General features: G+C 37.6%; 1 protein-coding gene across 4 annotated transcripts in view; it reads right to left on the reverse strand.

The window, feature by feature from the left end:
• The window catches only part of MEF2C (myocyte enhancer factor 2C), a 183,425-nt gene that overhangs the window by 27,160 nt on the left and 138,509 nt on the right, over positions 1–17,756 (reverse strand). For 2 of the 4 annotated variants that reach the window (XM_011978008.1, XM_011978007.1), the window contains exons 4-6: positions 14,132–14,275; positions 4,806–4,992; positions 2,281–2,328 (exon numbers count right to left, since the gene is read on the reverse strand). In XM_011978008.1, coding sequence (XP_011833398.1) covers positions 2,281–2,328; positions 4,806–4,992; positions 14,132–14,275 — 379 coding nt within the window. Of the gene's footprint in view, positions 1–2,280; positions 2,329–4,805; positions 4,993–13,934; positions 14,073–14,131; positions 14,276–17,756 lie in introns of all 4 variants that reach the window. The other 2 variants (XM_011978006.1, XM_011978009.1) reach the window with 2 other exon arrangements.

The raw sequence follows: 17,756 nt of genomic DNA on the forward strand, positions 1-17,756 counted from the left end.
AAAGTGAGATGACTTGATTTTGAAAAAAACTGCAACTGCTAAAAAGTATTTAACATAATTGCAGTCTTGCCACTTGGTCTCAAGAGTTTCAAACTTTATCTGAAACCTTGAATTTCAATGACAATATGCAAAATTTGGAAGCTATATTTTGGCCTTTTTGCTTTGGTTTTCTTTTCTGAAAATGTGGCAACATTCTGGCTGGCCTTGTTTTCCTCTGGTGTTATGTGATTCTCTGACATCAGCACCGATATATTCAGCCTGACATATGACACTGGTTGGCATGAGAAAGAAGGGGAAGATGGCTGAGTTATGAGCAGGACATGACAGCTAAGCTTGAGACTAAGTGGCATCTGCAACAGGTGTTCCTTGGGACCAGAGTCAGAAAGGGCTTCTTCCTCTATTTTTAAAATATGGGTAACACTTTCACAGCTATATAGAAACTGTGAAAACTACATGCTCGTAGTTATTAGATACAATCAAGATATAATATTTATTATCAGCAGGGTGGAGCAATTCAGTGTCTTTCTTTTTGTTTTCTTCTATTTCTGAATTAGAAGATTCTCATGCCTATGGCAGAGGTCCTGAGGTAAGAGGATGAATTTGCTAAGTGCATAAGATTTTGTTAGTTCAATGATACTATATCCTATATGTGTCAAATTTTATGCCTACAGGACTGAGAGTCTTCTCTATCCCTAGAGGATCATTAAACTTAGCCGACTGTCTGGGAACTGACAATGACAGAATAATTGAAAAACCAAACATTTTTTATTTTCAATACAGGATTCTAAAGCATTCTAGCTATTAAGCAGTAACAAGCCACTGTCATCAAAGCTGAGTAGGCCATGTTTCCCTCCACATTTTTTTTTTTTAACTTCTTTTAATTACTTTCAGAACTACTACTAGCTGTTTCCATAACAGCAAGCAAACCGGTGCAGTGAGATATTGGGTAAAACATCGTAACATCTAACCCATTTTTCTTACATTATATCTTGGTCTTTGTGACCACCCAATTCTCAGTCCTCGCCATTTTTTCTAACCATAGTGTTTGGCAGACACTTGGATCCAAGAAACGTTGGTCTGGATTTGACCCGGTTCTCTAATTTTGAGTCTGCAAACCACAAAGCATTTTTTGAGGGAAAAAAATTTCATTTCCATGTCCAGCAAAATATTACGTGAGTTTACTCACTAATTTGACTCGACCTAATTTTCAAAAGATATATAAAACAGGAAGCTAGTGTTATTCGTCTTGTTTGCTAATCACTGTGTAAGTCTAATACTTTTTCTTCATTATTCACTGAATTAGTGAAGAGCCAGCATCAGAAAAGAGAAAGTCTACCCTCAAATAGATATATTTATAAAAATGTATTTGTAAACCAATTTTCTTTATTTTCTTTCTTATAATTAGCAGGCTATTCTACTTGACCCTGGCAAAATATTTTAATTAGGCTATCCATGGCTATTTCAATAAACTTGATTTTTTTTGACATTTCAAACATAACCTTGTGTCACTCATGCCTGCCTCCTACTATTTTAAATGTATAGCATGTTCCAGCTGCAGAAATTACCATGGTTACTTGTTATGCCAATAGTGAACTGCAGTTGGCATTTGAAAGTATTGTGCTATCTTGCCTCTGCATTGAAAATGACATCAATATTTCAATAATCTTGATATTATGAATTAACATGGAAACCTGGAGATATGTGACTGAGACAATTATTGGTCACAGTGTAAGAAGTTCTTAGCTGAAATATATTTTAGGGTCTTTTTGGGATGCATTATACTCATGTTCTCTAAGAGCTCATTTTAATGCCAATGTGATTTTATTTTATTAACAGTATTGTTGAATGATTACAATCTTAACCCTTCTTTTCTTTATGTACTCTCCTTTAGAAATACACAGAAGTTCAATATTTCTTTGGGTGGAAAATGATTCACATTTAATGTGAAATAATTAACAGAGAATACAAAAGTATGGTTTGCTAAAGGTACTCTTGCGTCCAAGGATGGTATCCGGGATTAGGTCAATTGGATCAGAGCCCTTAATTCTCTGCTGAGCAGTTGAAGTTTTATTAAGGAAAGTTCTAGTTAATAAATAGTTTTCTTTTAAGTTATTGTTTAACCACTCCTGCTTCAGAAAAGTGCTTTAAAAATTATTGGTGTCATTTTTCCAGGCCTCTCACAGATCTCTTAACTTTATTTGTTCAAAAGACTTTGTCCTGCAAATCACCTAGTAGAACTCGGAACAATGATACATACTGCAGTATGGAGTCTGTGCTTACCTGCACTGGTGCCTGCACCAGATGTGAGGTCTCCACCCATCAGACCACCTATGGATTAAAGAGGAAGATCAAAACGAGAAAGGCTAAAGGCCCACAGAACAAAACACTTTACCTTTAGCAACCTCAGTATTTTGTCCTCTTGCAATAGTCATAAACTTGTAAAGTACAACCCAAGTCAGATGGCTGACATTTGTTTTACTGTGCCATGCTGTGCTCAAACGTTAAAAATACATTCAATCACTGACATTTTGCAGAATCTTTTTTTCTAAGAAAGTTACATTTAAAAAAATCCAGTCTTTGGTCTCTGCATTTTTATTATTTCTAAGTCTAGGTTTTCTCTAAGCAGGTGTTTTATAGAAAGTGAAAGAAAGAGTAAGGTCTACTATATGCTCAGATGACTTCACATTTGATGTTTAGTTCTTTGTAAATATGTTGTATGCCATTAATTTTGTGTAATGTTAATTGTTCAGAAATTTGATCGTTTCATGAATCTACCCACATTTACTACTCAAATCTTATTGACTGACACAATATAACAAATTTTTCACTGGCCACAAATTAAGAAACATATGCTTATTCACTGCTAACTTAAGAAAGTATGTTAAAATTTGGCAATGTTTATTTATGAGACTCAAGATGTTTCAATAAGATATTGAATATAAAAATTACTTTTAGTTTTGAAAAAAACAAGATTCAGCCAAAAGAATAATAGTGAGAATATCATCTAGATTTTCTAATTGCCTCTAAGTGATACTCTATAACTATTAGTTGGTTCAAGTTTTGGAATTAAAAGAAAATGTTTATATGTGTGTGTGTATATATGTATACATATATATGTGGGTGTATATATATATAAACATACATACATACTTTTTTTTTATTTTTTGTGACAGAGCTTGCTCTGTTGCCCGGGCTGGAGTGCAGTGGGAGGATTATGGCTCACTTCAGCCTCAACCTCCCAGGCTCAAGGTGTCCTCCCACCCCAGCCTCTTGAGTAGCCGGGACCACAAACAGAAGCCACCATACCCAGTTAATTTTCAAAAAAACGTTTGTAGAGATGGGGTCTCTCTATGTTGCCCAGGCTGGTCTTGAATTCCTGGGCTCCAGCAATCCTCCCACCTCAGCCACCTAAAGTGTTGAGATTATAGGAGTGATCCATTTCATCTGGTCTTCGTTACAGTTTAAGAAAATGTTTATTATTTCCAATCAAATAATATTTTGGAAATAAAGTATCAAATTAAAAAAATGAGCATGAGTTTATCAAATAGAAAAGTGAACTGCATTCGAGTATGATCTGAAAGGAATACATCTGGTTATTGAAAATTCATATGAAAACATTCAAATACATTCAAAAGTCAAGAGAATGGCCCAATGAAGTCCTTTGAACACATTTCCCAACTCAAGATTTATTAAAATTTTTTATTTGGATGAATTTAATTGTATTTTCTATACAAAGCTTCTGTAACAAAAATAGTAACACATGTTTGGTTCTAACTGTAAGGCAGATATGTAAGTATTCTACAGGAAAATTCCTCCATGAATAAACTACTTTCATACAGCTATGTGTATGTAAGATATATTAAAAATCTCCCATGGGGTACTTTTAAAAATATGAAGTGCAAATATATAATGGTTTGCTGTATGTGACTTAGAAATACAATTATTTTTGATGCTGCTTCTGGAAAAACAAAGGAATAGTTTTGTTATATTCAATATTCATTGACTTGGTTCCTATTGTGAATCTAGCAAATCAAGAGAACATTCTTCCCTTCAATGTTCTTTAAAACCAGTATCAAAACAGACATATTCAATACAATTCATCATAATGTATTTTGATTGTTTTAAGTACTAAGAATGGATGAACTTTTTCTGAGCAATAATTTATTTTTCCCTTGGACACTGCAAATTGAACAACAGCAAGTAAAAGTGCAGAGACAAATTCGGGGCAGGTGTACATGTGTTTAATTAACTTCATTTCTGACTCAGCTTTGTTTTTATTTCACATGTCTTACAAATGATGCTATCTTATATTTTCTTTCTGCCTAAGTCCTTTGTGGGATAAGTTACTGTATAAATAAACAAAAAGTGACCTAAATAATACATAACTAAATAGGATAAATACTGTCAGAGAACACAGGGGAAGATTTCACAGAAGAAGCGGTAGCTTGCCAGGAGGAAGAGGGAAAATGGCATTTTAGGCATGGGGGACGAGCAGAAGTAAAAGTGTGGAGAAAGGATATCTGACATCTGACACCCTGTTTTTGAGTATGTGGTTAAAATATAGCCACGGGAGGAGATAAGTGGCAGAATGAAAAAGATAAATGGCAGATTATGAAAGATTTCCAAAGACATACTAAAGAGTTTAGGCTCTATCATGCAGGAGACCTAGCCCCGGGGTGGATGGTAAGCCGCGAAGGGGAGTAAATGGAAAACCAGAAAACATCTCATAGATAAAGGAGTGTTGGCTTTGCCGAAAGTGATCCCTTCCAATGATCTGTTAGCATTACATCCTCATGAGGACATACCTGTGTTACCTGCACTTGGAGGTCGATGTGTTACACCAGGAGACATACTATTCCTCTGCAGAGAAGGGTGAGCCAGTGGCAAAAGGTTGGGGTTTCCCAGTGAGCTGACAGGGTTGCTGTACACCAAACTGTTGTGGCTGGACACTGGGATGGAGACTGGCATCTCAAAGTTGGGAGGTGGAACAGCCTGCAGGAACAGAAAACAAAACATAGGTAAAAGAAAAGAATTAATAACAGAAGCTCTTCAGGACAGACAGCCCTTATGTTTCCAAGAAAAATTCTACATTCCAAACTACTTGGTGTCTAGAAGACCATTATGAAGAGCTCTCAAGACATTCAGATCACAAATTGATTTCTTAAATGTGCTTAGAACTCTTTCTTTGCAACCATTAAAAAACGTTTCACTTTTGTTTAAAACAAAGCCCCATTTCATTAGACTCCATTGTCTTTGGATTCCATTCTATTAAGTAGTAATTGTTCATTTGTGATATCTGAATCTGGTGCCAGAAATGACTGCAAGATCAAAGGTGTCTGATTGTGATGACTTCACAGAGAAAAAGGATTAAAATGCAAACCAAAGCCTTTAACTGCTTACTGAAGCATATTTATGTAGAAGTTTAATGATAGAAAATCATCTCCAAGCATGTGCATAGCACATATACCTTAATTATTATGTTTTAAAGTCTGTCTTTTAAAAGTAACTGTAAAGAGAATAGGCATTTTAACATATAGGATTCAACAGAGCATGTATCATTCAATAATTTACACTTTAATGTGATAGTTCAGAAAACGTTCTGCTTCATATTTTGGTATGTACCGCCACGGACAAATGGCAAGACCTGTGTCTCAATTGTGAAAGTTGCCAAATATTTAGTGAACTGAAGCTGTGTGGATGTCTAATTAGATTAATCCAGGTTTCAATGATTGATTTTTGAGTAATTATTTTGTCAATTTAAGCAAAATCATGTTTATGTTTCTGCTGTACTAACTAGATGAACACAGGAACATAATTGTAGCTATTTTTTTTAAGCATTACAAGTAAAAATACTCTTTGAATATAATGCTGGAGAACTCATATGGTATCAAAGCATATGGCATTCTTAATATAAAATGGACATATATATGGAATAAGATTTATAGAAGGCATTAAGGCATTCCCTTGGGGGTTCTCAATAAGTTATTGTGCAAATTTAAATGCATATGTGCATAAGGCTCACTTGGTTGGTTTTTTTGGTCCTATTTTGTTTTTACTATTGTTTTCCCTTAGTGCTAACATCCACTTTCCGTTACTGTTTGATCGGCTGGCCTGCATCATACATCTTGCTGTGTAATATTTCTCTGCTTATCTTGGTGATGATCACAATACTTTTCTTTGTTTATGTTCATGCTCCCTTATTATTTATTTCCCATTTTTCTTTTCTTCCATGTTCTGGACATGTCAGTATTGACAACAGCAAATGCTTTACATTCAAAACTCTTTTTTTCCACACATCTTTGATTTTTCATTTTTATTTTATATTTACTATTATTATTATTATTTTATTATTATTATTTTTAGACAAAGTCTCACTCTGTTGCTCAGGTTGGAGTGCAGTGGTGCCATCTCTGCTCACTGCAACCTCTGCCTATCAGGTTCAAGTGATTCTCCTGCCTCTGCCTCCCAAGTAGTGGTTGGCACGTGCCACCATGTCCAGCTATTTTTTTTGTATTTTTAGTAGAGATGGGATTTCACCATGTCGCCCAGGCCGTTCTTGAACTCCTGAGCTCAGGTGATCCGCCCACCTCGGCCTCCCAAAGTACTGGGATTACAGGCGTGAGCTACCGCACCTGGCCCAATCTATCATTGTTTTAGAGGGAAATAAAAATGTTCAAGTGATATCAGTAATATGGCCAGTCTTTATTAGGCTTTATCTATTGTAAACAGGGGAAATAATTTTTGGATAAAAATTGACATAATGGAATATAAATGTTTGATAAGGCATCAAATAATGAATTTAGCCTTACATTTCCAGCCCCCTTTTAACAACAAAAAATTAGCATATGCTGTAAAGTCAAAGTCTATAGCATGAATAACGTATTGTATTTCTTCATTAAAAGGCCAAATAAGGATTGCTCTAGCATACTCAAGAAAACAAAGTAAAGTGATTCTACTAGGTATATTCTCCACTTGCTCCATCCAGACCCACTCTTCTAGCCCCTTCACTCTGCTGTGTGCCCAGGAGCTGACCCTCCAGACTGCATCACCCAGGCTCTCCTGCTCTCTGGCTTCCCACTGGTCAGTGGAGGAGGCACCAGCAATAGCACAGAGAGCAGGAGGGAGCAAGGTCAGGGTATTTTTTCTATAGTGGCGTCATCCTTGCTGGGCCACAGGCTGGCTGAGGCTGCGTTTCTCTAGCGAAGACTCCGTCTCTTTTTGAGTTGCTCTCTCCTGTACACATAGATCTTGCTGTGATCTGGTACTTTTCCCCTCCACTTACTCCTTTAGGCCTAGAGGTGGGAACAGCTTCTAGGTTGCAGGCCCTAATGTACTTCATTATTCTCTCAGGTTTCCCTTAATTCTACCCATCTGTAAACAGTCCTTTCAACAAAATCTCTTCAATTACCCTTTAGAGTTTGCCATCTGTTTCCTGCGCAACCTTGGGCCATAAGAGAAACTCTAGATCTAGAACATTGGTAATCTACAGGGGTGGGATTGTCTCCTTAGGGAGCATTTTGGAAATCTGTTGGACTATCTTTGGGTATCACCATGACTGGAGGGTGTGGCTATTACCCCGGCTCAAGCAGTGCCATCTCTTGCCTAGATAACTGCAGTCATGTCCTAACTGATTTACCTGCTCCAGTCCTTGCCATTCTTTGTATTTGCAACCCAGAAATCAGATTGGCCCTTTAAAAGCTTAAGTCATGCCAACACTCCTCTGCTCAAAACCCCGTGAGGGCTCTTACCTTAGAATAAAAACTCGAGATGAGAGTTTTTGCTTCCAAGGGTCCACAGGCCCTCTTAAGTTCTAGCTTTTGCCAACCTCTGTTATCTCATCACCTAACACCTTCTGCCTCCCTGGTTCATTTCCATGACGAACTGCATCACCTTCTTCAAGTCTCTGCTCAAAATCTGGCCTTGTCTTGGAAGCCCACCCTGACCACCCTATTTAATCCTGTAATCTGTCCTGTCACTTGCCCATATCCTGATCTCTTTTTCCTGCTCTTCCTTTCCCTTGGTTATAAAATCATTTATGATGTTGGTTAAATAGTGCCCTTTTCTATGAGGCAATGCAGAGCCTACTCTACCTCTTATTACAGGAACTTAATATTTTTCTTCAAAGGAGAATTTTTAGAAAGACACTGTACTAACACAAAAGTAAAGCTTCTATTTACTGTATATTATTTATTGAGCAGGCACTGTGCTGTATAATTGATATACATGATATGATATAACCCTTTAAACATCCCTTAACTATAGATATAATTCTTCCCTTTTCAAACTGGTAAGATTAAGTAAGTGGCCCAAAGTCATCTATCTAGTGACTGAGTCTGTTGCTTTTGCTACCAAAACACTATGCAACACAGTATAAGTTTTTGGATAGAAATAAAATGCTGTAGTAGAAATCGTTCTGTTAAGTGAATAAGGGCTAGATATTAGAAGCTCATTATCTATGGACCACATAAATAATAAACCAAATGGGTTCTCCTGAAATGTAGGTGAGTATCTACACTGGAGCCTCTGAGATTTCAGGAAAAAAGAAATCTTAAAGACTCCTCTCTTCCATATTAACTTAGAGTTGGTATTTTAAAGCCATCTCTGGGCTACAAATGTTTTAATTTGAATTCACTGTTACTACTTATAAATGTTTAACTGTTACTAGGTATCTAAGGATCTGCTATAAAACTATATCTTCCCTGAATATGCTATAGAATGTTGGTTGTGTCTCATTAGAGAGTAAAGCCCATATCCCCTTCACCCCTGGGGTGAAATAAAGAGGATTATTAATAATTATGTAATGAGTTCAGGACCATCCTAACAACCAGGTCAGTGAAAGTCATTCTACTCCTTCCTTTCTCTGACTATTATCCCCTAGAATTAATTCTTCAGTTTCTAGAATTCTGGATCAGAAACAATTGGATGATAATGATTATTATAAAACTACTTTGTGATTGGCTAAGCAGTCAAATATAATTATGGTATCAGAGTATACTTCAAAATTTCAAAATTCATAAAATATACCAAGATCATTTGTATTCTATTTATCTTTTGCTTTGTTTCCTTATCTGTATCAAGAACTACCTATGATAATTTTTTAAAATTTAATTTAATTTTAGATACATGTGCATGTTTGTTACATGGATATATTGCATACTGGCGGGGACTGGATTTCTAGTGTACCCATTACCCAAATAGTGAACACTGTACCTAAGAGCTAATTTTTTACACTTCACCCCGCCCTGCTACCTTCCCCGCTTTTGGAGTCCCCAGTGTCTATTATTTCCATCTTTATGTCCATGTGTACCCATTGTTAACTCCCACTTCTAAGTGAGAAGATACGGTATTTGATTTTCTGTTTCTGAGTTAAAGGAACTATCTATAATTTTGAAAGCAAATTATAAACTTAAAAATGAGCACACTGAGAAGATATTTTAGAGAATCAGAATGAACACTAGCCTTTCTATCAGAAATCTCAGTTACAGTCCAGGTTATGTAATAAATTGCCATTTAACCAGGCAGGTCATTTAATCTCCCTTGACCTTGATTTCCTTATCTAAGGCATGAAATGGTTGTATCCATGAAGAGACGAAGCAGCTCTAAACATTTTATGGAATGCAAATGCTATAATCGCATATAAATATTTCCAAGAAATTGGCATTATTCTTTTTCTCTTTGACTTTTCAAAATTAGGAAACTTGAAAGCATCTACATTTAAACATTTTTTTTTTTTTGGTCTAAAAACTGAAAGCCAAGAAGTAGTTAAAAACACCAAACTTGCAAAGACTTCAGGGCCAGACTCCAACTTTTACAGACACTCAAGATAGGAAGAAAGAGAGAATTTGGGGTGATTAAATAAAATGCTGTCAGCAGAATTGGCTATGTAATTTTCAGGACCCAGTGTAAAACGAAAATGTGGGGGCCCTTTTAAAAAGAGTATAAAGAACTTCAAGACAATGACAGCACAGTATTTAACCAAGTGCAGCCCTATGAGAACAGGGCCAGGTCGAGGGCCCATGAAGCCAGTCCCAGCTTTGAAGGACGCAGACATGACAGCTAAAAACTTTTAGTTTTTATCCCTGAACAAAGTGATCATGGTTACTGTAGTGAGTCATAATCGGAAAAGTATCTGAACTCTTATCCAAAACCCACTATTTTCCCAAACTTACCACAAGGAAAAGTCCAATAAAAAAGTCAAATAAAATAGTTTAAGTAAAATATTTTTAGTTAATGGGCCCTCTTTTATTTAATGCGAATGATTGAACTGAATCTTCCCCCCACCCTTTTTTTTTTTGCCACTAATGACACCTTTAAATTTTGATTAACCATTACCAGCTGCTGGGCCCTAGTAGAGGGGGAAAAAAAAAAAATCATACAACTCTGATGACTTGTGAGGACCAATTGCTGGTTATCTAAATTCCCTCAAGGCTGCCTGACAAGTCTATCATGGACTTGTTCATTCCCTCTCCATCCCCTACTCCTCATGATGTCTAACTTCTCAGTCCTTTTTCAAGCACCTGCTTCCCCCTTCCCTAATTAACTACAGAAGCTAAACTAAATATATTAGAAAAAAGAAAATAGCCAGGCCTGGTGGCTCACATCTGTAATCCCAGCACTTTGGGAGGCCAAGGCGGGTGGATCACTTGAGGTCAGGAGTTCCAGAACAGCCTGGCCAACATGGTGAAACCCCATCTCTACTAAAAATACAAAAACTAGCCAGGCCTGGTGGCAGGCACCTGTAGTCCCAGCTACTTGGGAGGCTAAAACAGGAGAATCACTTGAACTTGGGAGGCGGAGGTTGAGGGGAGCCAGGATCACGCCACTGCACTCCATCCTGAGGCACAGGGTGAGACCCCGTCTCAAAAAATAAAAATAAAAATAAATAAAAATAAAATAGAGGTCATTATATGGTCACCTACTCAGCATCATTCTATCCAGCTACCACCTTAGCTACACCTGGCTACATCTGTAACACTGTCTTGTTTAGGTCCCATCCTCCTTCCCTTCCTTGAGAAGCTTGGTCATTTTATCTCCATTGTACCTGTATGTTCAATCTTTTCGTTCCTCCAAACACTTCTCCTCTGCATGTAAATAATCTCAAGTGCTTTCATTTTAACTTCTCCCTTGATTCTACATACAGCATTATTTCTCTCTCTTCACAGCACATTATTTTGAAGAAAATATATACTGTTTCTTTCCACTTACTCCCTTCCCTTTTACTCTCAACCAACTTGCACCCGCCTCTCATTCGTTCAGCCCCTTTCCTAACTTCTGCTGGTTCCTCAGACGGAGGTGTTTTCTCTTGCTGTGAAGCCCAGCATGAACCATGGCAAACCCAGCATGAGGAAATGCTGGTCGACACAGTTCCAAATCACCCATGAATTATTTCATGTAATTGAGGAATATGGGCATAAATTATAGTATACCAACAGGTGACTACAATATTAAATTTTCTGTTTTAAAAGGGAAACTCTTCAAACTGGGTCTTCGAAATAGAAAAACAGTCTTGTAATGTTTTTAAAGAGGTGGAGACACTCTCTACATACAAAGGGCAGAGTGTCCTTGCCCTGCTGTAAATGTTTTAGCAGCTGTGGAAACTTTCAACAAAATTGACTTCCAGCAACTCAGAGCAATGTGCAAAAACTGGGCTTTTCATCGTGAAGACTGAAGCACTTACTAAAGAGATGGAGACTCGGTGGCATAGCTCAGAGCTGGGTGGCTCCTTCTCACAGCTCTGCCCGTAAACTCTAATGTGGTTTTTCAGCCCCTGCCACACACTGCTGCACCCCTTAAGATATCACGTATCTCGATTTTGAACTCTTTATATAACAGGCTGAAATCCTGTGAGGGAATGCAGGTGTGTATCACACGTCTCTCTCCCTAAAGTATGAGAAAAATGATCCAATGTGCATTCCCCCAGGACTTTAGGGGTTAAAACTCCACCTAAATTATCACCTCCATTGAGTGATCAGCAGTACTGCATATATCTGTCTTTATTCCAACTGTGCAGGGGATTCTTACTGTCTGACACACCTAAGGTACTCTGCCTTAACATCCTACACTCACAAACCTTAATGCACAGCTGCTCCACACCAATGTATTATATAGCAAGAGAAACTCAGACCATAAGAACTAAAAATTGGCCCAAGTGGCGTGGCACAGTGGCTCACGCCTGTAATTCCAACACTTTGGGAGGCCCAGGCGGGTGGATCACCTAAGGTCAGTAATTCAAGACCAGCCTGAACAACACAGAGAAACCCCGTCTCTACTAAAAATACAAAATTAGCTGGGCGTGGTGGCACATGCTTGTAATCCTAGCTACTCGGGAGGCTGAGGCCGGCAGAGGTTGCGGTGAGCGGAGATTGCACCATTGCACTCCAGCCTGGGCAACAAGAGTGAAATTCCGTCTCAAAATAAATAAATAAATAAATAAATAAATAAATAAATAGATTGGCCCAAAGGAGCCGCTTCTCTTTTCCTTCTGGGCAAAATAAAATCCCAATGGATATTTTATCATTTAATAATTCTGGACATAACATGTATGCATAGCTGCATATAATACTAAATACTCCATTTCATAAGGTGCCCACTATGAATGTGTGCATATAATACTCAGTTTTATGAAACCTTTAAGAATTTACAGTACTTAGCTTTCCTTCATGATACAGTGTATTAAAAATTCTGAGTCAACAAAAGTTCTACTGCTGACATTATTTCATTTAACAAAAGAAGCAGATAGGTATTTATGAGGACAGAAATTTTAATATGCACACACATTTTGTAAATAAGTTTTAAAGTGTTCGATTTAATTCAATACAGGTTTGAGTGTGCAGCTACTATGGTAAAATATCAATTTATCTTGTGAGTGAAGTTGTGAATTTGGCCTCGAGCTTTGTCCCCACATATCTGCACTTGTAATCACCAAAACATATTTTCACTTCAGTCTCTCTCAATTCTCAGGTTTAGGCTGTTTTGCTAACTTACAAAAAATGAACTTTTTTCGAAAGGAACTGATTACCTACTGCGGAGCTTGTATACAATTAGGGTTCAGACACTAACATTAGTTATTCAGAAGGCATGTGAGCCTTGGGTTTCACCCCTTTATGCCACAAAATTAACATTATTTGATTGATGACAGAATCTAACAAAAAGTATGCACTTTCCTCCTATATATGTGGACAACAAAATAATACATGCAGTTATTTCTCTTAAATATCTGGCAAGGCATATGATTGACTGTTAGAATTTTTTTCATTTGGTTAAAACAAAAATTAGCCAAATGTTAAAGCATGGAAAGTGTTGGTGGCAAAGCGGATAATATTCTGATAAAGCTTTAAAATCACCCCAGCACACAAACATGTTGAAATCTTACCATTAGGTTTCATGCAGTCTGTTCCCTGCAGCGAGCATTAGCTTTAACCCTTCAGTGCTGTTGTTGAATTTTATGTATAGGGAGAGGGGCTGAAGTTTTATTCAGAAATCAGCTTTTATTTAGGTGACGACTGTCAGTTTACATGAAAGAATTGCTGACCCACTTGTGTATCAGCTCTCAGCAAACAATGTATAATCTTATGTATTTTATGGCAATTCTCAAACTTGCTTGGAAGGAGGTTCCAGTGTTTTACTCGTGTATTGTGATTTGCATGGACTGTGTGTTTAAAAGATTGTGTAAATTCAGGGTGTGTCTCATAAATCTTTCTCTTCCTGCTGTGAACTGTTCTACCTCAGAATGAACTTTTCGATGGCAACTCCGTTAGATTACATAATCTCAGCATCTTTTAGGGTTTGCTTTCTAAATGAGCTGCCCGTGGGATGAGATGGCTATTTATCTGTTTGACTTTCCGAAGAGTCTTAGAGAAAGCCATCACTGAGAGGGTTAACGTATGTTACTGCAGCAGTTATCAGCAGACCAGCCATCTACCTTTGGTACTTACAGGAATTTTATGACTCTTGATCATATTATCAAATTCTTCATTAATTTTTTTGTATTTTTCTTCAGTGCGTGGGGTGAGTGCATAAGAGGAGTCGGGATCGGGGCTTTCACAGCCTTTGTTTTCTTTCTTGTTCAATGCCTGCCAGGTTCAGAGAAATATCAAGAGTAAAAAAAATGAAGGGTGTTCCGAGTACTTACACACAATCTTTGCCTGCTGATCATTAGATCAATATCTTCGTTAATTTTCCTGTACTTGTCCTCAGACTCAGGGCTGTGACCTACTGAATCGTCCGCATCAGGGTCTGGGCTGTCACAGCCATTAAGGCCCTTCTTTCTCAACGTCTGAAATACATAATTCAGAAAGTTCAAACCTAGACAAAGGCTGTAAGAGACATTCAGGGGCATTAAAGAAGTTCAAGCTGTCCAGTATTTCAGGTAATTACATATGCTTTATTCTATTAGGGAAGAGAAACCACAGATGAAAACTGAGTCATTTCAATTGAGTGCTCATCAGCAGTTTAAAAAAATAAAAGCGAAAGATTCCTCTTGCAACTAAATTCAGTCAACGAACAGAGGGTATAAGGACTCAAGTTTCATGATGCAGAATTCATATGTGCTTCAAATATCTAGTGAGAGACAATTACAGCAGAATACAATTAAGGTGGCAAATTGCAACACTCTCTTCCCACAGAAAAATTAGAAATCAGGACGTTACTCAATGATTTCTGAACCTGTGATGATGACAAAAGCAGAAATGCTGGAAACAGATCCAAGTGTGAATTGAAACTAATGGTTTGCATTAGTCGTGTCCTGCGCCCACAGCCTCCACTTCTGATGTACTTGACAGCTAAAGGGTATAAGAGAACATAGCTAATATCCCCACCAAGTATAGGTGAAGAATGCTCAGACACTGTGCCTATGTGGAGAACTACTTTTGTTTGTTAGGGTGTGAAAATCTTATCAAAATTTATAATACTGAGAAGGTCTCTTCCTAAACACAGGTGGAAAGAAAAGTGAAAACAGCTGAGCTGAGTAAGGAAGACGAAGGACACTGAAAACAGGTAACCAAATCAATAACTACCAAACTAGCCAGGGTTCCTCCTAGTTTTTCAGCTGAGTAGGAATTGCCCTGAGACTGACACACGAAAGTAAAACCTCAGTGCCTCATCTTGAACCTCCTGTCTCCTAGATGTGGGTCTGGTCTAGTCTCAGCTGTCACAGAAGAATAAATACTAATGTAACATTGTAACAGAAAAAGTATGAGTTAGGAGTCCTGAGTTTTATTTGTTTTTTTAAATTTGAGACAGAATCTTGCTCTGTCGCCCAGGCTGGAGTGCAGTGGAGCGATCTTGGCTCACTACAACCTCTGCCTTCTGGGTTCAAGTGATTCTCCTGCCTCAGCCTCCCGAGTGGCTGGGTACATCACCATGCCCAGCTAATTTTTGTATATTTAGTAGGCACCGGGTTTCTCCATGCTGGCCAGGTTGGTCTCAAATTCCTTGCTTCATGTGATGCGCCTGCCTCAGCCTCCCAAAGTGCTGGCATTATAGGCTGAGACACCACACCCTGGCCTGCTTTTGTTTTTTTTTAACTAATGGTTGTCAATGTAATTGTATACAATTCGATTTACAGAGATAATGTTATGTTTTTAGAGATCATAAAACTTCTGATTAATCATACAGCTTGCCATGTTAATTATTAATAGACTAGCAACATTTCTGAATTTTCCTGGTACCAAGATCCGTTATAAAGAGATGCATACCTAAGTGTTTCTCATTAATGGAAAGTTCAGCAGAGCTCATCTTTATTAAAGACAGAATTCACATACAAATAAAGCAAAAGCTGCGACATCAAGCTAAGGAATTCAAAGCTGAGATAACACCCCATCTTTAATTCATGCAATTGGGGAAAATAAATAAAACAACATGAGTTAAAAAGGGGGGTGTCAGTCTTAAAAACCTAAACTCCTTGGCTCTTACCAATGTGTAACAAATGTAACATTATTTAAAATTAGTTTCTGAGGCACTGAATATTTTTACTTAAAATCAAAAATCAAGAAAGCTATCATTTCTAATATATCTAGGATACACAGTGGCTCTGTAAATATTTATTAACGTTATAGTGGTATAATATAACAAATAAACATATGGTTACAGCTTATTATGTGGTAAAATGTTTGAATATTAAAATGAATATTTTGACACAGTATGATAAAATATACATTTACAATCTTGGGGAATTTATAATTGGTGGGGCCACCTGTCCCCTTATCGTTGATCTACAGGCATCATTTTTCATTCATAATAAGTACTTTTAGAGGCTTTCTACTACAATACTATAAAGAACATCACAATACATTGGAATAATAATTTTATTTACTAACTTAACTTCCTGTGCTTCATACTCTTTTCTTATTATCTCAACTACAAGAACATTCCTCTGGCTGATAACTGTTGTATTATGATGTGTTTCTGCTTTGATCTCTACATATCTTTGAGCTTTTAAGAATACTTTCTGAGTATTTTGCATTATATTCCATGTATTTTTCATTAGAATTCATTTGTATAGAGAAAAATAGGTAAGATCAAGAAAATATTATTTGATATTTTTCAAAAGTTATCTATCTATATTTCTATAAGACATGTTAAAAATATTATTTCTTTCTCTCTCTCTCTCTCTTTTTTTTTTTTTTTTTTTAAGAGACAGAGTCTCTCTCTGTTGTCCAGGCTGGAATGCAGTGTGGCACGGTCATAGCTCACTGCAGTCTCCATGTCTTAGGCCTAGGCAATCCTTCCACCCCAGCCTCCTGGGCAGTTGGGACTACAGGTGTGTGCCACTACACCTGCTTAAAAATTATTTTTGTAGAATCAGGGTCTCATTATGTTGTCCAGGCTGCTCTTGAACTCCTGGACTTAAGTGATGCTCTTGCCTCAGCTTCCCAAAATGCTGGGATTACAGGCATGAGCCATGGCACCTTGCCAAGAATTTTCTTATATAAACCTTTAATTTAAAGCCTTCCATAATGTTAGTTTATAGTCTTATCTAGGCAGTATATTTTTCAGTGTGCACCCAAATCTTTCAACCAATAAATCTTATTGTAAAAATTATAGTTGTTTTGATATGCAGATTTCTGACAACAGAACGCAAGGGTTAGGAGAGGCCTATCAACTGTCATTACAATCCATCTGGCACATACATGTGTGCTAAATATTCTCACAAAGCTTTCAGGGGGTAGATATTGTGTTTGGTTTATAAAAATTCAAACATCAATTACACTTTGTTGAAAGATCTCCACAAATATTAACCCATTATCTCTCACAAGTCTTCCGTGAAGAGATTAGATAAACCTATGCCAGGTCTCAAACGTGATGGCCCAAGGTCAGTCAACGAGTACTTGCCTCCTGCCTGGAGACAGTGTGGGGCCCGCCTTTCCCCTGCCCGTTTTCCCACCTGTGTGAAGTGATGGGTGCAGACTAGATCTCTCTCACTCATATGTAACTATAGTAGTACACTGCATACTGAAATAAATGAAGTAGAAATTGGCCAGGCATGGTGGCTCTCACCTGTAATCCCAGCACTTTGAGAGGCCGAGGCAGGCAGATCACAAGGTCAGCAGTTCGAGACCAGCCTGGCCAGCATGGTGAAACTTGTCTCTACCAAAAATTAAAAAAAAACTAGCCAGGCATGGTAGCGTGTGCCTGTAATCGCAGCTACTTGGGAGGCTGACGCAGGAAAATCACTTGAACCCGGGAGGCAGAGCTTGCAGTGAGCTGAGATCACGCCACTGCACTTCAGCCTGGGCAACAGAGCGAGACTCCATCTC

The sequence above is a fragment of the Mandrillus leucophaeus genome, unplaced genomic scaffold (assembly GCF_000951045.1).
Source record: "Mandrillus leucophaeus isolate KB7577 unplaced genomic scaffold, Mleu.le_1.0 Scaffold187, whole genome shotgun sequence".
Lineage (NCBI taxonomy): Eukaryota > Metazoa > Chordata > Mammalia > Primates > Cercopithecidae > Mandrillus > Mandrillus leucophaeus.